This window comes from Oratosquilla oratoria, chromosome 22 (genome assembly GCF_046742065.1).
Source record: "Oratosquilla oratoria isolate Oo_2021 chromosome 22, ASM4674206v1, whole genome shotgun sequence".
NCBI lineage: Eukaryota > Metazoa > Arthropoda > Malacostraca > Stomatopoda > Squillidae > Oratosquilla > Oratosquilla oratoria.
In genome coordinates this window covers 8,764,817-8,792,316 of record NC_134798.1, presented here as the reverse complement: position 1 = coordinate 8,792,316, position 27,500 = coordinate 8,764,817, and the positions used below count along the sequence as shown (strand labels likewise).

At 35.6% G+C, this 27,500-nt stretch overlaps 1 protein-coding gene across 2 annotated transcripts in view; it reads right to left on the bottom strand.

Annotated features, from left to right (window-relative positions):
- The window catches only part of LOC143037422 (uncharacterized), a 36,718-nt gene extending 16,846 nt beyond the window's left edge, over positions 1-19,872 (bottom strand). Inside the window, exons 1-3 of one of the 2 annotated variants that reach the window (XM_076205584.1) lie at positions 17,704-19,872; positions 14,466-14,546; positions 2,990-3,310 (exon numbers count right to left, since the gene is read on the bottom strand). In XM_076205584.1, the coding sequence (XP_076061699.1) occupies positions 2,990-3,310; positions 14,466-14,546; positions 17,704-19,029 (1,728 nt within the window). In that variant the 5' untranslated portion in view covers positions 19,030-19,872. The remainder of the gene's footprint in view (positions 1-2,989; positions 3,311-14,465; positions 14,547-17,703) is intronic. The other variant, XM_076205585.1, reaches the window with a different exon arrangement.
- Between the last annotated feature and the right edge of the window lie 7,628 nt (positions 19,873-27,500).

Below are 27,500 nucleotides of genomic sequence, written 5' to 3'. Positions count from 1 at the left end.
TCTGGGTCAGAAGTAATGTAGCAAGACACAGCACATCCACTGCAAGGCCGCTTCATTTAATCTGTGACCCCCCTTTCTCCGCCCCCTCATGCAGAAAAAAGAGAAGACAGCGAGAAATCCCTTTGGGCTGTATCAAAATATCATTCATACGTACTCCCTCACCTCTCCATCCCCCATCCACTTCCTTTCATGAATCACAGCATCATCTATACACAGCCATTCTCCACTTACCCCTATTTTCTGTCCTCTCCAATCCTTCCTCAACAGACATTCATCTCTTTCCCAATGCCCCTTTTATTCCATCCATCCATCTCATCTTTGGTTCCTCTCTCATGTTCGTTCTCTCCAACTCTGCCTTCCACACCACTTTTACTATTCTTTCTTCACTCATTTTTTCCATGTGTCCAAACCATCCCAATACTCTTTTATCAACCCTATCTCCCAGCTCCTTTCCACCCCCATTCTCCTCCTCACCTCCTTGATTCTCACTCTATCCAGCCTAGAAATCCCTACCATACTTCTCAGGCATTCTTGTCAAACACATTTAAACTTTTCCTCTCTTATATTCCACATTTCTGTCCCATACAGTGCTGTTGGCACAATCACCCCTTCAAAAAGAAATAAGAGACAAAATAAAAAGCCTAGATGTCTGAAAATCACACGTACCAGATGGAATTGCAAATTGGATATTGAAAGAGTGTATAGATGAACTGACAGACAAACTATACAAGATAATTGACTTCTCACTCAAAGAGGGAAAGGTACCACAAGAATGGAAAGATGCAAACATAGTACCAAAATATAAAGGAGGAAATAGGGAAGATCCTACAAACTTCAGATCGGTATCCCTCACAATCACAGTAACAAAAATATGCAAAAAGGTCATCAGGAACAAATGGACCAAACACTTGGAAGAAAACAAAATAATAAACCCCAAACAATTTGGCTTTAGAAGTGGAAGATCGTGCACCACAAACCTAATCTGCTTTTACTTGAGATTAATTGAGATAATACAAGAAAGAGATGGATGGGCAGATTGCCCCTTCTTGGATTTGCAAAAAGCATTCGACAAAGTACCATACAAAAAATTAATAAGTAAAATTGAAAAATAGGAGGAATTCAAGGCAAACTGTTGGAATGGGTGAAGGATTTCTTAACTGGGAGAAAAATGAGAGTGGTACTTAGAGACAAAAATTCGAAATGGGAAGATGTGAAAAGTGGCATCCCACAAGGCTCTGTTTTGGCTCCTTTAATGTTTGCCATATACATAAATGATATGGATGAGGGAGTAAATTGTTACATAAACTTTTGCTGACGATGTCAAATTACTCAAGAGAGTAAGAACAGAAGAGGATTACAGATCGCTGCAAGATGACCTGGATAAAATATGGGAATGGAGTCGGAGATATGAGATGAACACATTAAAAAATGTAGCATAATGGAATTTGGAAAAAGTAAAAATAGAGTTTCGGGACAATATAAAATTGGAAACAAAAAAGTCAAAAAAGTAAATTCAGAGAGGGGTCTAGGAGTAATCATCTCAAGAGAATTGACACCTGACAAACATGTAAATAAATTATTTGGAGAGACTTACAACTTAATAAGATCAATGAAAGTGGCCTTCAACTACATAGATGAGGAGATGCTTAAAAAAATAGTTGTTATACTGATAAGACCAAAATTAGAATATGCTTTGTCAATGTGGGCACCTAGCACAAAAAAGAACATAAGAAAATTAGAAAGAATCCAAAGAGCAGCAACAAAAATGGCACCTACACTGTCAGACCTGACATATGAACAAAGATTGGAGAAATTACAGTTGTCAACACTAGAACAGAGAAGGGAAAGAGGCGATTTGTTGACCATTTTCAGAATTATGAAAGAGATGGAAGTTCTCGATAGAGACGACTTATTGAAGTGGAACAGAAGAGAAACAAGAGGACATGAAAAGAAACTAAAGAGAGTTACAGAAGAGACCTGAAAAAAATAGCTTCCCACATAGAGTGATTGGTGTCTGGAACAAACTGAACAGAGAAACAGTGAATGCCAGAACTATACATGATTTTAAGAACAAACTGGATGTGGAGAGATACGAAAATGGGTCACTACGAGCATAGCTCTCGTCCCGTAAAATACAACAATTAGGTAAATACAATCTCCTCTTAGCATCCATTCCCAAATGTCTATTTTTCACTACACTTTTTAATTCTTTTAGGAATATCCCCTGTGGGGCTACAAGGAGAAGGATACCTAGTCCCAATCCTTGTCCCTTACTTCTCGCCTCTTGCGATCCAAGTGAGAATTCTTGGTGGCAGTATTCTTCCCCCCCCCCCCACAGAAAAAGAATACTCAGAGAAATGGTACAGGATAGCAACAAGGGGTTGGGGGACAGCATAACGGAGGGACAGTCGTAGTATAAAAGTGTCATCATTTCTCTATGAACAGAGTTTTCCTCTATCATAGACAAAATGATGTGTGGCTCTGGTCTGTAGGGGCGCCCCATATAGACCCTAAAGTATCAACTGCATGCTACTTTGCCACAATAACAAGCAGCCAATACCCCGACGGGCTACCTCCCTTGTAAGGGGGAAAAAGCCTTGGTATATGTATGTATGTATGTACTTTTTAATTCCCCTAGGCATTTACTTGCTTCTCTCAATGTACATTTTACCTCCACCCATCCCTTTCCCGCCACATTCGCACCCAAGTATCTAAAGCTATCCACTTCCTCCAGTCTCTCTCCCTTAATACTCACTTCCAGAAAAATAAGAAAAAAAAAAATCAAATAAGTAAATAAACATCAAAACAGGCATAAAACTGGAACACAAAATAATTAAACAACAAACATTACAGTATATTGTTTATGTGCTTAACCAACTAAATCTTAAAACTTTAAAGTGTACCTTTATGAAATAAATTCTTTATTCTACATACAACACAAATGACTAATAACAAACCAATTTTCTAGGATTACTCCATTGTAAGTTACCTTGTTTCTGTGATAAACATAACTTGCATGAAATTTCCACCTCTTGTTGCAGGCTGCACAGTAGTATGGGGCTTCATGCTTGTGATGTGCTCTGATGTGGAGCCTTAGGTTTGATGAACATGAAAATTTGCTGCCACATTCCTTGCATTTGTAGCCCCGATGTGCTCGCATGTGTTCTGCTAGGAGAGAGGTGTGGGCAAATACAGAGCCACACAGGTTACACTGATACTGGCCATGACTTATGTGGTGGATACGGGCCATGTGACGTTCCAGGGCCTCTTTGCGGCTGTAGTCCTTCCCACACATCTCACATAGGAACCCCTTTTCAAATAGATATAGAAAATTAGTTGGAGAAAAAAAAAGAAAAGAAAAAAACAAACTAATATTTATTGATTTCATTACATTAGCTATTTTATTACAAAGAAAATCTGGAGAAAAAAATTATATATATGTATATATATATATATATGGGTGAGGTGAGGAAGACATAAATCAGAATCCAAGTTTATTTCTCACTAGTTCCGCACAAATAGGCTTCTTCAGAGAAATAATGTATTAAAGAGAAAACAAGGCAAACATATATATATGGGGCACTGTGAGGAGCTTCGGAGAGCTCACCCAGGGTCGTCTCTGTATATTGGGGATTTTGTCCTATTGGTCGTTACTGAGGGGTCTTTGCTCTGGTGGCGTAATGTCCTAGTTGCTGTTGCTATAGCTGCAGTGTTTTTTGTCAATTTAATGTCACCCTTTCTTTGGTTTGTATTTTCATTGGTAGCAATACATTATTACAATTATTTCTCTAAAGAAGCCTATTTGTGTGAAACTAGTCAGAACTAAACTTGGATTCTGATTTATGTCTTTCTCACCCACCTTCACCAACCTATCACAATGCCTCAACACACACACACATATATATATATATATATATATTTTACAGGTACTCCTCGTTTAACGACCTACTCGGTTAACGACAACTCGGAGTAACGACTCGCTTTATGACGTCGTTTAACGTAAATCTCCCGAAGTTACGACGTCGTGTACGATAATTAAGTTGGCTGAGGCAAATTTGTATGATGTTATAAATGAACTTGTACGGTGAATATTAGCTGTGAGGTAAAGTGTTCTGAAGCTTAGGTCTACATTACCATCCTGCAAGCTGCAAAAACTACCTGGGGTACAGTGGATACCGGTAGTGGTAAATTTTTAGTTTCGACCATGGGTGCAATATAACAATAGAAAATTAATTATTAATTTTGTAAATTATAATGCATCAACGTAATATGCAATTTTACGAGCGGAAATGAAAAAAAAAATGGTAAAACAGATTTCGTAAGTAACGAAGTCATGTCGGATGAATGGTACACCATGTTTGTTATGATAGATGCCGATGTCGAAGAAATGAAAGGATGATAAATTAATTCGTCTAACCTAAACTAAACTAACCTAGCCTGTGTTTAATAAATTATTACCTGCAAATTAAATGTCATCCGGCTCGTCGTCGTCGTGAGAGACAATGGCAGACGACAAGATGGCGTCCCGAGCCTATGCTACCGACTTCGTTCATTAGCATATTTTCTTGTAGCAAGGTATTTTTTACTTTCATTTCCGCCCACAAAATTGCATATTATGTTGATACATTTTAATTTACAAAATTAATAATTAATTTTCTATTGCTATATTGCGCCCATGGTCGAAACTAAAAAAATACCCCGGTATTCAATATGGAATGTCAGCATACGCGGATTTGGTCATATACGGTAATTTTAGGAACCTAACCACGGTAAATAAACAGTAAATAAAGCTTTAATGTACTGTATAAAAGAGGGAAAATACACGAAAATAAAGATACATGTATTGCTGGACATTGTACATACAGTACATGTATGTATATACAGTATATACACTTTCGCTTAACGACCAATTCGGTTAACGACGGCATGCTGGTCCCAATTGTCGTCGTTAAACGAGGAGTACCTGTATATATATATATGATTAAAAATAAAAATAAAAAATAAATAATAATAATTTTCATTTAATTATCATCATTCTATTAGAAAATTGATTTTTTTTTTCAAATGATACACATCTAAAAGATACATCTATTTGAATTTATATAACTGCAATATACAGGAAAGGAACTACAACAATGCATGTTCTACTTTAGGACAAATCAAACATTCAGCAATTTACCTTTATAATTCTCTTGTCCATACATATGATGAAAAGCTACTTTTATGTTCATCAAAATTTTGCATGCTTCACCCTTGGTTTTCCCAGTATGTCCATCAGGTGACAAGGTATCCATGATTAACATTATCAAATCCTCCTTTTCTTTTACTTTATATATATATATATATATATATATATATATATATATATATATATATATATATATATATATATATATATACAAATGAGCTACTACATTTCATCTCAGTGACATATATATATATATATATTTATATATATATATATATATATATATATATATATATATATATATACAGATATATATACACATATACATATATATATACATATATATATATATATACACATATACATATATATATACATATATATATATATATATATATATATATATATATATATTATATATATGTCACTGAGATGAAATGTAGTAGCACATTTGTGAAGAGCACAAAGAACCTATAGTCAGAATTAAAAAGGTAACTATAGCCCTCTTCAGGAAAGCACAAGATACAAGAGTTGTTTGAAATTTAAATACTGTAAAGATGAAAGATGGGCAGGAACAAGAGTAGCATGATGGACAATATTCCATCAATCAGGGCAGGGTCAGAAGAAAGAGGTGTGTGAGATCAGAAAGGTTAGAGGTGTGAGGTTAGAAAGGGGAGGGGTGCAGGGTTGGAGGGAGGGGAGGGGCAGGGGCAGGAGGGTGAAGATTCTTAACCAAATGACTCACAACTAGATGTGAAATTGTCCAGAGACCATTGTTCTTTGGAGATGTTAAGGTTTGGATATTCTTCAATGAAGGCGGATTCAACAATTTTCCTTCTGAAGCCACAATTAGACTTAAACACTAATTTAGCCTTATCCCAGTCAAAACACTACACTTACTCTTCCCCTAACTCCAGTTTTTTTCCTAATCTGCCTTAATTGAAGAATGTCTGAACCTTAACATCTCCAAAGGACAATGGTCTCTGGACATAATCTCACATCTACCTGTGAGTTGTTTGGTTAAGAATCTTCACCTTCCTGTCTCCATTGCCCCCATTCTGACCCTGCACTCCCCCCCCCCACTCTGACCTCACACCTCTACTCCTTCTGACCTTGCACCTTTCTTTCTTCTGACCCTGCACTGAGTGACATAATGTTGCCCATCATGCTACCCCTGTTCCTGCCCCTCTTTCATCTTAACAGTATTTACATCTCAAACAACTCTTGTATCTTTTACTTTCCTGAAGAGGGCTATAGCTATTAGTCAAAATATAGAAGTTTAACTTGCTTCTTAGTTTTCTTTTTAATTCTGACTATGGGTTCTTTGTGCACACACACACACACGTCAGTCGAAGTGACAGCAAAGTTTGGAACTTCAGGAAAAATTCAAGTTTCATCGATCTCAACAATGAGGGAGTACCTTTATTATATTAGTAGGGAGGGGGAAAGCTTGTGGTGTAGTGGGAAGGTGAAGAAAAAGGAGAGAGGGATTACTGAGGAAAATGGAAGGAAATGAGGAAAGGGACGAACAGGCCCCTGATGTTAGAAGGGGTGTAAACAAAAGGAGTGCAGAACACACAGACGAGGGAGAACAAGGAAGCAGAGATGTCAAAAGCAGAAATATAGATAATAGAGATAATAGCATCTCAATGGAAAGAGAAGAAAACTGCCTTTATGGATTTAATGAGGGAGGAGGTGACAACCTCCCCTGACTAGTAAATCTAGAGGAGAAACTAAAAAAATGAATGAAGAATGGGAGGTTAGGTTTAACCAATTAACAGTAGTTACCCAAAGAGTTGATAAACTGGAAGAACTAAAGAAGGAAAATCAAAACCTAACTAAAGAAATAGAAGAATTAAAAAGATGGTTACAAGAAAAGATGAGAATGAGGTATTAAAGAATAATAATAAAGAGAAGAAAGAGTCCATAGCAAAAGAAGCACAGGGTTGGAGAAAAGTCCAAGAGAACAACAAAATTGTATCTAGAGATATAGTGACACAACAGATGAAAGATCAAACTTAGGACACAATTATTAAAGTGATGAGAGAGAAGGAGAATATAGTAAGAGACTTAGTGGACAAAAAGAAATGTATAATTACATTGGGGATGGCAGAGAAGCATAATCCAAATAGGACCACAAGAGTAAAACAGAAGGAAAAGGTAAACAATATATTAGAAGTAGTTCAAGAGGATGGACAAGAAACAGGGAAAGAAATTGAAGAAATATATAGATGAGGGAAGTACAATACAGATAAGACCAGACCAATTAAGATCAAATTCAGATCACAAACAACAGCAGAGAATATCTTAGTAAAAACAGGGAAACTAGCAGACAGTGATCAATATAAACAGGTATGGATAAAAAGGGAAATGAACAAAGAGGAAAGAGAGGATGAGAAAACAAAAAGATTAGAAGCTAAGGAAAAAAATGACAAAAGAACAGTCAGAAAAAGAGAAATTCTATTGGAGAGTAGTGGATATGACGGTGAGGAAATGGTTCATAGCAGAGAAAAACAGAAAGGAAACGGAAAACACAATGGAAGTAGCAGAAAATTAAAAGTGTCTTACACAAACATAGATGGCTTAATAACAGGCTTGAACAAACTGAATGATTACTTGAAGTTAAAAGAACCAGACATAATTGGAATTGTAGAGACAAAACTGAAAGGTCCACTACCACCCAACATTGTAGGACATGGTGCATATAATCATTGGATTAGAAACAGAAAGGTAAAACAAGGGGGTGGAGTTATGTTCCTGACTAAGGATATAAATGTGAGGAATATCACATATGGAAAGAATAGAGAAGAGATGATTATGATGGAAGTGAAGGACAGGGACAGGAAGAGCAGGAAGTTTGTAGTAAATTATGTGTCTCCTAAAACGGCTTCAGGGGAAAAGAGAGAATGCAAAAATATGTTAGAAGACACAAGGATAACACTAAATAAGATAATGAAAGATGGAAGAATAGTTATAATGGGTGACTTTAATTGTAAAGAAATCTGCTGGGATGAGGTGACAGTGAAGGGTGGAGACGACCTATGGCGAAATGTACTACTTGATATGATTATAGAACATACAATGACGCAATGGATAAAAGAGAATACTAGGTATAGAAATGAGGAAGAACCATCGAGACTGGACCTAATAATCCCATCAGAACCCGAAATAGTGGACAAGATTGAATATAAAATGCCAGTGAGTAAAAGTGACCACATATTGGTTGACCTGGAACTAAATGAGGAAAAATACATGGAAAAAAATGAACGATATAGAAAGGGAATATTGATGTATGGAAAACAAACTTTGATAAAATAAGAGAATTCTTTCAAAAACTGGGAAAGGATACACAAGGAGGAAACAACAGTAGAAGAGAAATGGAATATTTTGACAAAAATTTATAAAGGAGTGTAAAAGTATGTTCCAAGACAAAAACAAGAAAAAGGATATGTAAAGTGTTGGTACAACAAAAGATGTAGGGAGTTAAAAGACAAAAGGGATAAAGCTTGGATAAAATGGAAAAAGATAAAAGTAACACAGAATGAAATAATGAATCACTTGAGTAATCTTGATGTCAGAAATTCGCATGGACCAGATGAAGTGGCAAACTGGATTTTGACAAAATGCAGGAATGAACTACCAGACAAAATACATAGTCTAATAAGCAGTTCTAGAGTAAAAGCTTAAAAGGTTTGACACACATGATGAACCTTTTAATTTTTTACTTGAGAGCGATTGATGTGCTGCAAGAGAGAGGAATGAGTGGATTGCATGTACCTAGGCCTAGAGAAGGCATTTGATAAAGTATCTCACAGATGACTTACGTGGAAATTGGAGTATGTTGGACAGAGCCCTCACATAGGGGGGATGGGGGGGGGCATATGCCCTGGGGCAACACATTTAGGGGGTGGCAATTCTAGTCTGAACATGCTACCCACAAGGCTGACAAAATAATAATAATAATAATAAAAAAGGTCAGAGGAGCCCTAAATATTTTACTGTAATATATGAATTTTCCATTAGAATCAACAGAATACAAAATATTTTCCCTTGTCCTTTCTGCAAGAGGGGCATTAAATAAAATTGTTAAAATCTGCTTAATTATTTTGCAAGCCAATAGCTATAATAGGCAGTAAAGAATGGTGGAACTGGGAAGTGGTGATGAGTGGAAGGTGGGGGACTTAGGCATGTAAGAGTTCTGATGTTGGAGGACTGAGAAGCAAGATACATGAGGACAGTAGTAAAGGCCAAAATGTCAAGCTGGAGAGCAGTAATGAGTGGATTTCCACAAGGTTCAGTGCTTGTACCAATAATGTTTCTTGTCTATGTTAATGACATGATGGAAGGAATAACAAGCTATGCTAACATGTTTGAAGATGATGCAAAAATTGTGTGTATTTACCAAGTTGTATCTTATGGGAAGGGAAGTTATGCTTGTGGCATCCCATGTCCATATCTCCCAGTATCTAAATGGTTCTTAAATTCTTGTATTGTTTTTGCACACACTACTGTTTCATCTAGTATGTTCCATATATCCACCATTCTGTGGGGAAAGCTGTTTTTTTCATGTCTCTTCTATAACTGTCCTTTATGAGTTTCTTTCTACATCCTCTTGTGTTTCTCTTATCCCAATTCAGTAAGTTGGCTCTATCAAGGATTTCTACACTTTTCATAATTCTGTAGATGGTCAACAAGTCACCTCTTTCTCTTCTTTGTTTTAGAGTTGGTCATTCTAGTCTTGCCAATATTTCTTCATAAGACATTTTTGATAGTGTGTGAACATTGTGATGAATGTGGATAGGTGGTAAAGGGATCATGGGCTAAGGGAAACACATATTTTGTGATGATCACTCCCAGGTCTTTTTCAGATTCCACTTTCGTTACTTTTCACCAATTTCATATTGTCTTGATATCCTTTTTTTTACTTTTTCCAAATTCCGTTTCTTTATGTTGAAGTCCACTTCCCACTTCTGACTCCATTCCCAGACCCTGTTCAGATCTCTCTGTAGTGAGTCACAGTCTGTTTCAGTACTCACTTTAACAACTTTGCATCATCTGCAAAGAAGTTCATGTAACATTCCACACCCTCGTCCATGTCATTCACACTGATAGCAAACATTATTGAAGCCAATGCTGATCCTTGTGAAACTCCACTAATTACCTCCTCCCAAGTAGAAATCTTATCTCTGAGCACTACTCTCATTTTTCTTCCATGCAAAAAGTCCCTCCATCCATTTCAGTAGTTGTTGTTATTGTTACCTAGACTGTCTGTCCAAGCAGTCCCATCTCCCCATGGAATGCCACAGCCAAAACAGGGTTTTATGGTTTCCAGTTGTCTATATACCTGGTTGTATTTTATGGGAAGAGAGCTATGCTTGTGACTTTTGTATCTTTCAGCATCCAGTTTTATCTTAAATTCTTGTATAGTTTTTTGCACTCACTGTTTCTTCATTTTGTTCCAGGTATCTATTACTCTGTGTGGGAAGCTATTCTTTTTCAGATCTCTTCTGTAACTATTCTTTTTAAGTTTCTTTTTGTGTCCTCTGGTTTTTCTTTTATTCCACTTTAATAAGTTATCTCTATCAAGGACTTCCAACCCTTTCATAATTCTGTATATGGTTAGCAGGTCTCCTCTTTCTTTTCTTTGTTCCAGGGTAATTGATTCAAGTTTATCCAAACTTAGTTCGTATGTCATATTAGAGTGTTGGTGCCATCTTTGTCGTTGCTCTTTCAATTCTTTCTAATTTCTTTATGTTCTTTTTAGTACTAGGTGTCCATAGTGTCACAGAGTATTCCAATTTTGGTCTTATCAATGCAACTAATATTTTCTTTATCATTTCTTCATCCATGTAGTCAAAAGCCACTTTCATTGATCTTAATAAATTGAAAGTTTCTTTGAATAGTTTGTTGACATGTTTGTCTGGTGTCATGTCATTAGTGATAGTTACTCCTAGGTCCCTTTCCAAGTTGACTTTTTTAATTTCCTTTGTATCAATTTTGTATTGTCCTGATATTCTGTTTTTGCTTTTTCCAAATTCCATTATACTATATTTCTTGATGTTGAAATTCACTTCACTCCTCTGACTCCATTTCCAGATTTTGTCTAGATCTTTTTGTAATGATTTGCAATCTTCTTCTGTACTTACTCTCTTTAGTAGTTTCACATTGTCTGCAAAGAAGTTAATATAACATTCCATACCTTCATCCATGTCATTTATATATATATGGCAAACATTATTGGAGCCAATACAGAGCCTTGTGGGACTCCACTTATCATTTCTTCCCAATTTGAGTTCTTGTCTCTGAGTACCACTCTCATTTTTCTCCCATTCAAGAAATCTTTCATCCATTCCAATAACTTTCCTTGTATTCCACCTATCGTTTCAATTTTTCTTAGCAGCTGTTTGTGTGGTACTTTGTCAAATGCCTTTTGTAAATCTAAGAAGATACAATCTACCCATCCGTCCCTTTCTTGAATTATTTCTATTAATCTCGAGTAAAAGCATATTAAGTTTGTGGCACATGATCTTCCACTTCTAAATCCAAATTGTTTTGGATTTAGTATTTTGTTGTCCTCCAAGTGTTTAATCCATTTACTTTTGATAACTTTTTCACATATTTTTGCTATAGTACTTGTAAGGGAGAGTGGTCTATAGTTGGTTGGGTTTTCTTTATCTACTCCTTTGTATATTGGTACAATATTTGCATTTTTCCAATCTTGCAGTACTTTTCTTTCTTTGAGTGAGAAATCAATTATCTTGTGTATTTTGTCCATTAATTCATCTATAGATTCTTTCAATATCCAATTTGCAATTCCATCCAGCCTGTGTGACTTTCTAACATCAAGGTTTTTTATTTGTTCTTATTTCTTTCTGTGTGACTATTATTTCTTTCATTGCAGGGGATCTTTCTTTCTGTCCTTCCTCCCAATTTTGAGTTTTCAATTGTGAATACAGATTTAAAATGCTTGATCATAATTTCAGCCATTTCTACATCATCTACATATTCTTTATTTCCTTTGTGCAGTTTCACTATTTTGTGTTTGTCTTTTAGTTTGTCATTTATATATCTGTAGAATAGTTTAGGTTGGTCCTTGCATTTTTCTATTATGTCTTTTTCATAGTTTCTCTTTTCTTCCCTGTGTATTTTTACACATTTGATTGGGAAGTATGGAGTTTGAGGTAAAAATCGTAGTGGAGAATTGATGGTGGAGATGTGTCTTGAAAGAGAGTTGATGATAGCAAATACAGTGTTTAAGAAGAAAGTCAAGCATAAGTACACATGGGAGAGGGTGGTGGATGGAAGGGTGGCAGATAGAGTGACCAGGAGTATGGTAGGAAGAGTTAAGGATGTACATGTTCTAAGGGGACAGAGTGGGGGAATATCAGATCATTTTCTGGTGGAAGGTAAACTGAGAGTGGAGAATAGGTGGAGAAAGAGGAAAAGGGCAGAAGGTAGAGAGGTACTTAGAGTGAACTGCTTAACTGAAGAAAAAAAGGAGAATGAGTATAAGAAGAAGTTGAGAGAGGAGTGGGAAAGAGTAAAGGATAGAGTAGAACTAGGAGTGGAGGAGGAATGGGGATGGTTCAAGGAGGGAGTCATAAGGTGTGCAAAGATGGTGTGTGGAACAAGGAGGGCGGGAGGAAAAAGAAGGAAGGGTAGTGAGTGGTGGGATGAGGAAGCAAAGAAGGGTGTAGAAGAGAAGCAGGCATTCATAGATTGGCTACAAATTAGGATGAGGGAATTGTATGAGAGGTACAAAGTAAAGAGAGAGGAAGTTAAGCATAAGATAAAGGAAGCAAAGAGGAGAGCAGATGAGAAATAGGGAAAGAGTATGACAGAAAATTTTGAAAGTAATAAAAAGATGTTTTGGAAGGAACTTAAAAGAGGAAGAGGCGAATCAAGTAGAGAAGAAAAGGTAAAAGGTGCAGATAGAGAGATGATAATAGAAGAGAAGGCAGTGAGAGGAAGGTGGGCTACCCCCCTGTGTAAGGGGGAAAAAGCCTTTGATATAAGTATGTATGTTTCTTAGTTTGATGTATGTTTCCATTTGGTCTTTTTTCCAGGCTTTGTCTCTTCTATCTTTAGCTTCACTACACTTTTTGTAATACCAACACTTTATGTATACCCTTTTATTGTTTCTTCTTTGGTGCATATTTATCTGTACCCTCCTTGTATTTTTCTTTTAATATGTTCCATTTCTCTACCATATTTGTGATGGGGACACTACAGATGTGGCCTAGGAACATAGAGGATGGCAACCCAAACACATCTGGGAACTACTGCTTTATACAGTGAAATCAAATTCTGGTACATCAGTGGCCGATATGGGTTACTGATTACATAATTATTATGCTGACAATATTGTAGTGACTTAATGACACCCCTACAGACTTGAGTCATAAAATGTTCTTTTATGATATGAGAAGAAACTCTACTCAAATAAGGATACTGACCACTTTTCACTTCTACTACCTCTCCTTCCTGCTGCCCTCCTTACATTTCTCCTTTACTACTTCTATGACTTCACCTTTTTGGCATGATACTGTCCCCCAACTGGAAGCACTGGTTATTGGTGATAAAATACTAACTACATGTACTGTGATATGTGACTGTCTTTGCTCAACATTGATTCATATATAATGTATGATACTTTTTCAGGTAAAAAACAAGATTCAACACCAGTATTCCTCCCCATGTTCTTGTTTGTTCTTGTAATGGTAATGTGTCTTAAGTAAATCTAAAAATGCTACTGACACTACACTACACTTACTCTTCCCCAAACTCCAATTTCTTCTTAATCCAACTTAATCTAGTTAAGTCCTGCAAGAAAAGAAATTAGGCCTACATCTACATGCATTCAAGTGCATAACTGCAAAGCGTGGTTGTCTACATGGGTGTTTGTACTATTGGTTGCAGTTATAACATGCAACATGCTTGCCATGCATGGGCACATTTCTTAAATGCTGCAAACTGTACATGACAACAGCTTTCCTTATCTATTTGACTCATGCTAACACATTTTTCAATTAAATCTTTTAAATTTCTATTACTTACTAGAAGATGGAGCTTACAATGTGCAAAATAATATGCATAATGTGCAGAATAAGTTGTGCATATACAAGTTGATAAATCTACATAATGTATATTCAAGGAACTATATTTCATAGCAGGAATAAGACTGAAATGCAAGTGATATGTCCTACTAATCAACATCTGGATGTGTAGGACAATGCACAACATTGATACTACATACAAACTTCAGAGAAGTTCCTACCCTGCTTTCTTCCAGCTCACATGGCTGTTGGTGCACTACTTGCAGATGCCTTCTTAGGTATGCTGCACTTGTTAACTTTAGCTGAAAAAAGGTTAACATATGCTACTTTAATATTTGAAATTATAGAATAAATACCCTAAGGATACAAGCAGTATAAAAAGCTAAAGGAAGCAGCTATTGAAGTGCTGTAATAACAACATGCAGAGAACTGCTCTTATATAAGGATTTTACATGCTAGAAAAAAAAAATATATATATATATATATATATATATATATATATATATATATATATATATAATATATATATATATATATATACATAAATATATACAGGGATTTCTTGGTTTATGTGAAGGATACATTCCTGAAGGGATCGCATAATGTAAAAATCGCATAAAGTGAACAGTTAAGTTTTACTATTACTAACTTATTTTACATTGTGTTATTCTAAATAATCTGTGTAATATGAAAAAATTACTAAGTTTTTTACCTTGTGTTATTCCAAAATCGCATATTCTAAACATGTATAAATTGAGAAATTCTTGTATATATATATATATATATGTATATATATATATGTATATGTGTATATATATATATATATATATATATATATATATATATATATATATATATATATATATATATATATATATGAAAGCATGTATGAAAAAATTGAGAGAAAAAAATAGAGTAATTAAGCATACCTATGTAAACATCATATTTTGAAATACTGTGAACTCTTAATGAAGTGGCCTTGCTGTGGATGTGCTGTGTCTTGCTGCATTGCTTCTGACCCAGGTCAGTGGGTGAGATGCAGGGATGACCCATCACTCTGGAGGAGCTAAGAAAAGGAGAGAGGGATGGTGAATGGGAGTGGAGTGTGTGTGGATGAAATGGGTAGATTTATGCCTACAACTTTGGCTGAAAAAGCCCTTGGTACATGTATGTAAACTCTTATATCACGAATATCATTAACCTCTTCAATATAAGTCAAATTCTCATGGGCAGTGTCAGTTGTCTGATGTATGACGATTTGATAATGCATCACAATACTTGCATTATAAAATATAAAGTTACAGCTGTATTACTCATTCTCTTTCACTTTGAATATTAATAACCATTGAAAATATGATCAAGCCAGTTCACAGAATATGGAGGTCACTCAGCTACAACTACAAAACAACTATAATCAAGATGTAGATGCCAGCATCATCATATACCCACTTGTACCTCATGATGCTTACATAGGTGTCAATGTATGGAAGGGGTTAAAAGTAACATATTTTCAAAATGTTTACTTTATATCAACACTAGGTAGACATGACCACTACACTAGTCAGTATCATCAGGCAAGACTAGACTACACATTTTTATATATATTTTCTTTTCATCTTTTCTTCTTATTCAAATGTTCAATTGAGTAATTTAATATGAAGTTTGTTAACTTGTATATGTGGTATCTATCAAATATACATAATACAATGACAGCATTTTTAACATAAAAAATATGAATTGACAACTGAAGCACCTGAGAGGAGAGTGTGTACTATATGTTAAAGCAAATGGAACTAATATTTGTTATATTTGTTACAATGGCCACTAGTTACTAAGCACAAGTCAATGATATGAGGATCAATCCCTTCTGTACAGGTGGTGGTAGTGGGTTGTTAACACTTTATTTTGTTTGATGCCAGGCTACCATGATACTGTGCATATACCCTTCAGTAGCAATGGTATTACACCTATCATTACTAGCATTCTTTAACATGGGTAAAGAATATATATTATATTCTAGCTGCTGTCAGGCTATTTTATTCATAACATTGACACTTTTTTTGATAAGGAATGTATTAAAATGAAAATCTACTTCTACTTCCTTTTTATTTTGAAAAACCAGAAAACTTGCCCTTCTTTGTAGTCATTAAATAGGTTTTGAGAGCATTTCTATAAGAATGGCTTCCTTTGTATAATAATTGAGGCAGTAAGTGCCAGTATGTATGCAACATTTCATTTGCACTTGCCCAGGCAATTGTATCTAACCACTGTCTGCATGAATTACACATGGATATTAGAGTTCACTCTACTATGGTTTTACATGTGAGCATAATGTAATACAACATTAAAGAAACTGAAGTAAAAATGCAAGCTTCCCCATGAAAAAGTATATACAGTATAAAAAAAAATCAAATATAAAATAGAAGAGCATAATGCAAAATGCACTGATGATATATGAATGAAGGAATGACAAATTAGGTGTACAATGAGCATGAAAATGAAAACAACACTGATGAAAATGAGGTAGGAAAGGGGCAACCACTGATGCCAAATGTGTAACCCACAATGAGATTTGTTATTTAAGTCAGACCTTAGAAACCAGAGATGGATAAAGAAAAAATAACGGTGTAAAGCCAGTGGGATAGGGAGAAGCACCAGAAGTTGCATGCAGAATGAAGACTTGAAGATCCTGAAGACCTTCAAGGTATGATGAATAAACTCAAAAGTTGCAGGGGAAGCAGAAATTGCAGCCATGCACCATTGCACTGGAAAATAAAGAAAACCACACTCAGGTGACCTGCATTAAAAAAAGCACAAAAAAGAGATGCAAGACCAAAACCATGCCTTAATAAGAAGCACTAGGAAAGAAAGAAGTTACCTAGGAGGTGATATAAGCACAAATAGCATTCCTTTTCCTCAATCAATGATATACCATATAATAAAACCAAATCTAAAAATCCAAATGGTAAGACATCTATTCTTACAATACATTAGTATGAGAACATTAATGGGGAATTCATTGAAAGTTAAGGAATTGAATTAAAAACAGATAATAGCACAAATAGCATTCCTTTTCCTTAGTTAATGACATGCCACAGCTATAATAAAAAACAAATGTAAAAAGCCAAATGGGAAGACATTTACTTTTGTAATCTATAAATATGAGAATATCAATGTGGGGAATTCATTGAAAGTTAAGGAATTGTATTAAAAAAGTAAGTTACTCTAAAAGACCTGAAGCAACATAATTAGTAAATACTAATTTTACTAGTCCTGTTAGTCTCATTATGCTATCTAAAACTATCATATATCCATGGTTAAATTTATCAAGAGAATTAGTTATTAATACATAGCATACATTATGTAACTAAAACCTAAATATGTTGAAGATCCTCAGTAACTAAATGTCATTCCTCTGCTTGAAGCTTACTAAACAATTGTGTAAATTATTGTAAGTACCTTACACATATTACATTCAACAGCAATATTTTTGTAGCATTTCTGGGTGTGCTTCACATACAGCTGCCGTTTGGTAAAATCTTCTTTGCAGTGAAAACACCTATATTGTTTTGGGTTACCTTTGCCAGCCATTGTTTTTTCTTCATTATATGAAAGTTCATTATCACAGTTCTGGGTTGGATTCACTGAATCATACACATAATCATCTAGAATTTTAGCTTTCTTGTGTCGCTTTCTTCTACCTGTGTTAGTGTCAGACACTTTAAAGGCTTCAGATTCAATATTTGGCACTTCAGTTTTTTCGCCTTCCTCTGCATTTACCTCACCTTGCATTTTAGGGCTAGATACAATATCAGTCTTATATTCAGAATCATTTAATTTATTTTTATAGTTTGAATCCTCTAAATTCTTAATATTACCTCCTCTTATTGTATTAAGCTGTAGTTCTTGATGTTGCTCTGATGATGGTTCTTTGCATGTACTTAACTTGCAATCTGAATTAACCAATTGGTCTTTACACTGTGAATCCTCTGGAGTTTTGTTGTTGCTTCCAGTTACTGCATGAAGTTGCAGTTCAACATATTGTTTGGTTGGACTTTCTTCACATGTACTGGTATTTGCCTTGTGTTCCAAATCATCCAAATTATCTTTATATTCTAAATCTTCTAAATTTCTACTGATACTTCCAGTTATTCCATTAAGTTCCAGTTCAAGATGTTCCTTGGGTAAGTTTTCCTCACATGAATTACTCAATACATTAGAACTTCCAAATATGTCCTGTTCTTCAAGAAGCCTCCCATCTTTTGCTTCAATTTTTTTGTGCCTTCTGTAGAACTCTAACTGCTGACTATCCATTAAAAATGGGCTTCTTTCATCACAAGTGATATCATCATCCAAAGACAGTTCTTCTAGACAATCTACAGACAAGATTTCATTTCCTTTTTGCTGATAATTAAGTTGTATTCTATCAGTTCCTAAGGATTTCTCGCTCTTTTCTACCTCAGAAATTGAATCTTGAACAAAAAGTTCTTTGGATGTGTCCTTCTTCTGCTGTCTTCGAGCATATTGGGTAAGTTCTTGTACTAATAATTCAAAATGGTGTCTGTGGTAATCTATCCCAACTACCAGGTGGTAACACCTCAAGCATACATGGTGCCCTTTTGACTCATCAAATATTTGGCTGACCACTACTTGTTGAGTTTGATCAGATTGCAACAAACAAACGACTGTTGTTAATACTGATGAATTGCTATACTTAGTAGGCATTGTTCCTGGAACACCTTGGTTACCTAAATCTGAATTACAGACATAACACTCACCTCCCATTTTTTTAATGGTTTGGATTCTGTTAATGTAAAATAAAATTCTAATCTATTTATGGTCATGAAATATATTGCACTTCTCTATAATCTAAACATTGGCTATGGCTCTGGAGTTATTTTTCTATCCAATGTGAAATAGCAACTTGCTAGGTCTGTGGAAATGGTTTAATAAATCTCCACATACTGTGTCATGTTAATTCATAAGGCACTTCCCCAATCTACTGTTTCATAATTATCCATAATTTGCTTGTAATATCAGAGGTTATATATATGTGTAGATATATATCTATTGCACATCATACATCACATTCAACATTCACTGTAACTGGATGTCATGCATGGCAGTTGGCAGATATCATTCTTCAGAACAGTAATATAAAGCTGTGTTTCAACATTCACCACTGTTCATATATCGCAATTGTAACTTCTGCATAAGCATGCAAATGATGCACTACAATATTTAAGTCTTCCAGTGGTAAAAAGGCTTTTCGTCTCCTGGGTTTTGACATGAGATGCAATCCTGAGTATATCAATATGTCAAACCTGAACTCACATCGCTAAAATACTTCGTCTCCCCCATCCTAAACTGTGTTCAAGGTTATATTCCTTAGGCACGATAAATGCGATCTTTTGCAATTCGGAACTCATCCTGTTTGTAACAGCTGGGTCCAGCTCTACCAGTCAGTCTGTGAGATCAACTAACAGGTGTAAACAAACAAATACCATAGTTACGATTGTTCGCAATCGCATTTGCGTTTACGAAATGTCCACTTGTGATACATTTCTAGCCATAGAAGTCAAATAATTGAATATAATATATTTGGTTATTGAATACAAACTCCTAACAAATGTATCACACCGTATTAAGGAAACTGGAGAGGAAAGCAGAATAATTTATCGTATTGCGCAATTGTTTCTTCACTTATTTTCATATGATATTGGTTGTGCTGGGTTAAGAATGCAATGACGTTTTATTGGATGTTATGCATAGAAATAGTTCGGATAACACAGTTTGTTAGTTGTAAAACTGCATGCGCATTTTGATTAGGGTACGTAAGCATGTCAATATTAGTGAGAATTATAAATTCAATCTCGCTTCATAACTAAGTTAAGACCTATCTGTGGAAAATCCCTGTTGCAGGGGAAAGCTTGCATATTTTCATAAAAAACTCAAATCTTTACAAACTATCAAGGTAAATAAATAATATAGCATTCTTGACGTAACTCGAAGTTACATATATATATATATAAATATATATATATATATATATATATATATATATATATATATATATATATATATATATATATATATATATATATATATATATATATATCAAGATGCCTCTTATTGTTAGGAAGGTTCAGTCAAGGCCCACATGTCACCTACTAAACACCCATTAGTCTTCCCATTTATCTTAGCTCCTTGTGGGTGAAGGCCCATCTCTGAACACCGCCCACTACATCGGTCAAAACAATGCAGCAAGATTCAAATACGAGTAATTCAATATTGCTTGAGGGCAGAAAGAATGAAAATGAAAGTGCCTCTTGGTTTGAAAGGGGGCTACGAAGAAGCCCGAAATATCATGGCGGAAGTCATGAATGGAGGAAAAGTGCCTCGGATACCGGTAGGAATCATGCTAATGAACCCTTTGGAACTATAATGAAGGTCTCCACAGAAAATGTTCGCAAGAACGTGGACTCATAAAATTTTGCATAGCTAACCTACTCTTTCTTTTGACAATATTTTTTTCTTTATTTTCATTTGTCTCCGGTAAGACAAAAATGACGTATATAACGAAATTGTGTAAAATATAACTCTAAATGCCATGTTTACAGGTTCTACGGATCACAGGTTAATTTTTGGATTGTGGTGATCGCTGTTATATACTTCTTTGTTGTTGTCACCTTACGATCTTATTGAACTGTTTATTTCAGACCAGAAAAAACATTTGGGCACCGATATCTGCGTTGTTTGGGTTTGAAATGCATGCTTCTAAAGATGTTAATTCACATTTTCTTATTGGCTACTGGTTTCTGTGGTAAAAAAATCCTTACACAGTGATTGGCTGAAAGTGTAGAAATAGCAATGACGTCTTTAGGTCACTAGAGGAAGGTGATTGGTTGAACCGATTTTGATAACAAACTTCGCCATACCATATGTGGAAGTGATTATTTCTTGACATTTATACCCATTGGTTTCATCATTGAATATGTACAAAGTGCTGTATAGTGTTGTGATTTTTGTCTATACTGTCTTTAATGATATGGATTGTGTGTGAGCAGAGAAAATAGAAATAAATGAGAAAATATTGAAACTGCATATGAACCACAATGCAATAACAATTAGTTCTGATATACATAATACTGATAGTGACACCATTGATTTGAAATGTCTAATGATAAAAATGTGATTGGAATACTTACATGCTTGATGAAGATGAACATGAAAGTTATTCATAGAATGAAAACGAGCCTAATACTGATGTCAAAGAGGACTGAGTTTATAAATGTTTAGATGGCCTCAACTGATAAAGGGATGCAGACGGTAATCACTAGTTATTTTTTAGTTTTGTTTTTAATATATTTGCTGTCTAAAATAAATCATATTACATAATATATCGTTCGGAAATAGATGCCAACAGCGCTTTTTAGTTTTTGTTAAAAAATGTACGTTACCCAATTGAGGGCGTAAGCATTTTTACAAAATAAATTTAATTTTATTCGATTTAAATTCTATAAATTTAAGACCAAAAGACCGTTGGACATGCACATTTTTTCTCAAAGCAGAGCAAATTTTCTACTATCAAGATTCGATGTGAAAGACCATTTTCATTCTTACAAATATCAACCTTTTTGTGGTAAGGCAAATATGTGAGGAAGCTTTTGGAAAAGGTAAGGATTTTTTTTTTTTTTGTAGAGGGCATTTATGAGTTTGTAAAAGGCTCATGACAAGGTAGACAGGACGGCACTGTGGGAGGCTTTGCAGATATATGGTACTGGGGGAAAGCTGTTAAGGGCAGTCAAGAGTTTACGAGAGTAGAGCCTGTGTTAGGATGGGAAATGGAGAGAGTGAATGATTTGAGGTAAAGGTGGGACTGCGTCAGGGTTGTCATGTCGCCATGGCTGTCCAATTTGTACATGGATGGGGTGGTGCGAGAGGCAAAGGCGAGGGTGATGGGCAGAGGACTGAAGATGGTTAAAGAAAATGGAGAAATTTGGGAGGTGACGACACTATGCTTGTAGCAGGATCAAAGGAGGGGGTTGAGTTAGTGAAGGGGTTTAGAAAGGTATGCGATAGGAGAGAGTTGAAGGTATATGTGGGTAAATGTAAGATGATGAGATTACAAGGGTAGAGGATGGCAGTGAGTTTGAGGTAAATCTAAAAGGAGAGAAGCTGGAGGAAGTGGATAGCTTTAGGTATTTTTGGTCGCATGTGGCAGGAAAGGGAGAAGTGGAGGTGGAGGTAAATTGTAGATTAAAAGCAAGTAAATGCCTTGGGGGATCAAAAAGTTATGAGAAATAGGCATCTGGGAATGGATGCAAAGAGGAAATTATATGAAAGGGTACTTGTGCCGAGGGCATTTTATGGGGCAGTGGCTTGGAATTTAAGAGAAGGAGAGAGGAAAAGTTCAAATGTCCTTGAGATGAAATGCCTGAGAAGTATGGTAGGTGTTACAAGGTTGAATAAAGTAAGAAACAAGGAGGTGAGGAAGAGAGTGGGAGTGGAAAAGGGGATGGAAGATGGGGTTGATGAAAGAGTATTGGGATGGTTTGGACACATGGAAAGAATGAGTGAAGAAAAATTAGTAAAATAGGTGTGGAAGGCAGAGGTGGAGGAAGTGAACTTGAGGGAACGACGGAGGATAAAAAGGTAGGAAATAGGGATGAGTGAAGAATGACTGTATAGATGATACTGTTATACAAGGAAGGGAGGGGTGGGGGGCACGAGGTGCCTAGGTGTGAGTGATATTTTGACGCAGCCCCAAAGGTGTTTCTCTCCGTTTTCTATTTTTCTGCATAAAGGGACGGAGAGAGGGGGAGGGTTGCTGATTAAGTGAAACGGCCTTGCTGTGGACGTGTTGTGTCTTGCTTCATTGCTTCTGATCCAGGGCAGTGGGCGGGACACAGGGATGACCCGTAATCCATGAGGAGCTAAGATGAAAAGGGGGAAGGTGTGGTGGATGGGAGTGGAATGGGTGGGAGTAACTACGTGCCTTTGACTTGGCTACCTCTCTTATAATGGGGAATAAAGCTCTTGGTATATAGATAGATAGCTAGATAGATATATAGACAGACAAATGTCAACAAATTGTTCGATTCCTTATTTTCGAGATGGTTTCTATCTGTGATGATTATATTCTTGTACCTTATTAGATAATTGAACGTATTTAAAAAAAGATAATTAACCTATGCCAGCCTAGGTTTTCCATCAAACAATATAAGGGGCAGGGAATAAATTCACATTTCCTAATTCAAATTGCCTAGCTGTACCTGTCGTAGCCTCAACATTTTCAAAACGGCAACATTGGCGCACGCTCCTTAGACTTGCATGCTCAAAATTTAGTATCACTTTTATTACTGCTAATATTAACAATATATATATATATATATGTGTGTGTGTATATGTGTGTGTATATATGATTGGTGGTTGTGAGTACCATCTGAAACCCTATATATTTATATACCTCCTCTTCAAGGATAATTTAAAGGTAAGTGTTGTTACGTGTTGAATTAATTATGGTTTAATCTATAATGTTTTACCTGTCATAATCATATATTTTCAAGAATATTAGTAGAGACGGCTGGCCAAGTATGCATTCATGAATTCTCATTTCTTGTTCGTATTTGAGATATATATTTTCTAAATTATACTGAACACCTAATTGTAGCAAACAGATAATAATAATTGCAATGTTTATGGAAAAAATACGAGCCTTTTAATACGAAGGGTGGCGTTAATTAAGATGCCCAACGGGTGTCGGAATGGAAAGCGTTTTAACAGGTGTCGTTGACGATAGCGGGGCTTAGCTACACACACACACACACACACACTCTACGGTTGGTAGAGTCTCAGACTCAGCACGGGGGTGACGGCGGTACCTGGTTCGAATCCTGCCCAGGGCTGAAATTTTTTCAGTATCGCTACGCTTCGAGTCGTTACTCCAACTCTCGTGGGCGGAGATTTGGGTGTGTGTGTGCATGTAAGGTCATAACATTACCCATAGATCGGTCATACGAGCTCTGAGCTCTCTTTCGGGAGAGAAATAGCTGTCGATCACGAGTCCAACACGTGATCCAAAGACCAAGGTGAATACACACACACACACACACTCATATATTAGTTCTGAGATCTCTTCCGGGAGGGAAATAGCTGTTGATCACGAGTCCGACACGTGATCCAAGACCATGGTGAATCACACAAAATCGTAATAAGAAATCTAAACAATGGATGTCGTCTCCGTCGGTTTTCTCCTGTTTTTCCTTTCAGGATTTTATCTCCTTTAAACCTCTTTAATCCCCTTACCTTAAACACGAATAATGATAATAATGATAATAATAATAATAATAATGATACTAATAATAATAATAATAATAATAATAATAATAATAATAATAATAATAAAAATCCAATTTATTTGTAAATTTCATCACAAATTTTGCAAACCACTTGCGAGCATTGTAAAGTTTGTTTTAAGATGATTTCATCAGTATGCATGAACAGATTGTTAGTTATAATAAGTAGAATATAAAATGACGTGCAGATATACTGTACTTGCAGAAACTATTTTTGATAAAATATAGAACAATGAATAAGATATCACTTAAAGAGAAAACAAGAAATATTAACTCACGAAAGTCAAAGTCGCCATCCGTACTTTCATATCAGTTGTCAGTCACTATACTTTATTTATTTTTATTTTTATTTTTCAAAAATGCATTTCTTCTTTTCGTAAGTATCCATACGGGGTATTGGCTATTATGTATGTTCTATGCTGTCTTTGTCTTTAGGACTTCCATACGGAACGAAGTCACACAATATTTGATAAGATTTACCAGCTTGAAAGTGTTGGTGATTGCAAGTCCCGTCGTCACCTTTTGGCGTTCAATGACAAACCTGTGGCTCCGGGAAATTAGGTCACAGGTCACGTTTGCTAGAGCATAAAGAAAGAACTTACCAAGTCCCTGAAATACACATTTTAAGAATAAGAACATAAGAATGGAAGAGAATGTAAGAAACCATAAGGTCTACACTACGTAGTTCCATGTCAATTATATACCACCTATCATACCCATCCATAAAGTTATCTGACCTGTACTTAGAACAACCAATTGTTTCAGCACTAACTACATGGCTACTAAGTCTATTCCATTCGTTAAAAACTCTATTGGTGTACCATTTCTTGCCTATTTGATTCTTAAATATAGAATTCACCAATTTAAATCCATTTACTGTACATGAGTTCTGTTCTGCTGTCTTCGAAAAATAAATATTTTATTAAAAGTCTACGGCATAAAACAACCCGTTTTTTTATTATAAATTTCGTGGGGAAATAATCGGTTTCATCTTTTCTATTTTATATTTTTAAGAAAAATATTTTCAAAGAAATATTATTAATATCAAATTGTCTGGAACGAATAATAATAACGTCATTGAATTTCTGAACAAGTCAGATTGGTTCATCAATTGTTTATTTTCGACCAATTTTTTGTTTCGTGCGTAGTAAGAAGTACAGGAAGAGGAAATATATAGACTGGTTTTGTTTAGTGTGTAGAACATTTTCCCTACAATTTATATAATATAACTAATATAATTAGTCAATAAAAATCAAAAGTGTTAAAAGTAGACAAATGGATGGACAGAGGATGTACATAGGTGGACTACTTGTAATGATTGGAACAACAGAATATATAAGGCAAAGTGAGACAATTAGGCCCTGTTCATAATAATGGTATGAACCGCGCGGAAAACGTGGCGATACCGCATAGTCAAGGAAAAAGTGTGCGGTTGTGTGTGAACGTTTCCATTGACTTACATTGTAATTGAACCGCCGCGGTTGAAAATGCTAGTGTGAGCAGGGCCTTAGTAAATACCAATATATTACCGCCCATATTTTACCAGCGCTTGTATCTTTATGGAAAATATAGCTTCATTGCCGAGGTATGCTTTGGGTTCAGGGTGTTGATTTACTGAGCAGGAAATGTGCACATATGGGTACATAGTATTCTTAAGCAAGAGAGTATCTGTGTGTCTCGTCTGAAGCTATACAGTGTGGGTCGGTCACAGTTTGAATGTGAGTTCCGTATCCTGTATAAAAGTGTGGAAAGAGGATTGAGGCATTGATTGAAGAGACCATCCCCCCTTACCACCTCTCATTCCCATCCATAGAGTTATCTAATCTTCTTTTAAAATAGCCGGTTTGTTTCCGCCTCACTACATGGTTACGGAGTCTATTCCATTCGTTAGCCATTTTATTGGTAAATCAGTTCTTGCCTGTGTCCTCTTTAAACTTAAGTTTGTTCAATTCAAATCCATTACTACGAGTCCTACCTTGCTGTCTTAATATGATGACCTTGCTACATCACCCTCGTTAAAGTTCTTCATCCATTTGAATATCTCTTAAAACCAAATGTAGTGTGAGTGTTCTTAAGAACATATAAGAACATAAGAATGGAGGAGACTGCAAGAGACCATAGAGCCTGAACAAGGCAGGTCCAAATCCATTACCACCTATCATCCCTGTCGATAAAGTATTAAATCTTTATCTTATCATAACATTAACTTTTTCCATTTTAATTTCTTGCAAACACTATCGAGACTAATAAGGAGCTCGATGGAAGCATATTCGGAAACTGATACACTGTCGAGCTAGGACCCGAACCTAGTCGATACGTAACAAATGGACCATTCAGTGTGTGCTGTTATCTAGTCTTATGGAGGGGGCGTATGAGGTTGTCACGGTGGGTTGTGTAGATAGGGTATGATAATTGATCTGCCACATGGGCAGATGGAAAGATCATCTCCGGTCATGAAATGATGACGTGTAAGACGGGAATGCCCTATTCATAGGAGTGTCAGGTAGTGTGTTTTTGATTGGGACAGCTCCCCACCCAAGTGAGGTTGAGGGACGCCATATTTATTTTGATTTATCTTATTTTATTTTGTTTTGTTTTATTCTATTCTATTTTGTTTTAGGGTATCATATTTCATCTTATCTATTCATTTATTTATTCATTTATTCATGGAGCCAACCTTGTAGGAACTGACAGCTGTTACGTCTTAAATATGATTTGCTTTCATTGATAGCTTATGTCCCGTTAACCTAGATTATTGTATTGATATCTCACAGGAGTTTCATTGGGTAACTAAAATCAAAGCGTGCAAACATTTTTATTGATTAAACTCTAGTGAATAACATCTTTATTCGTTTATTTGTATATTTATCTTTTTATTTATTTATAATTTTTGCGATC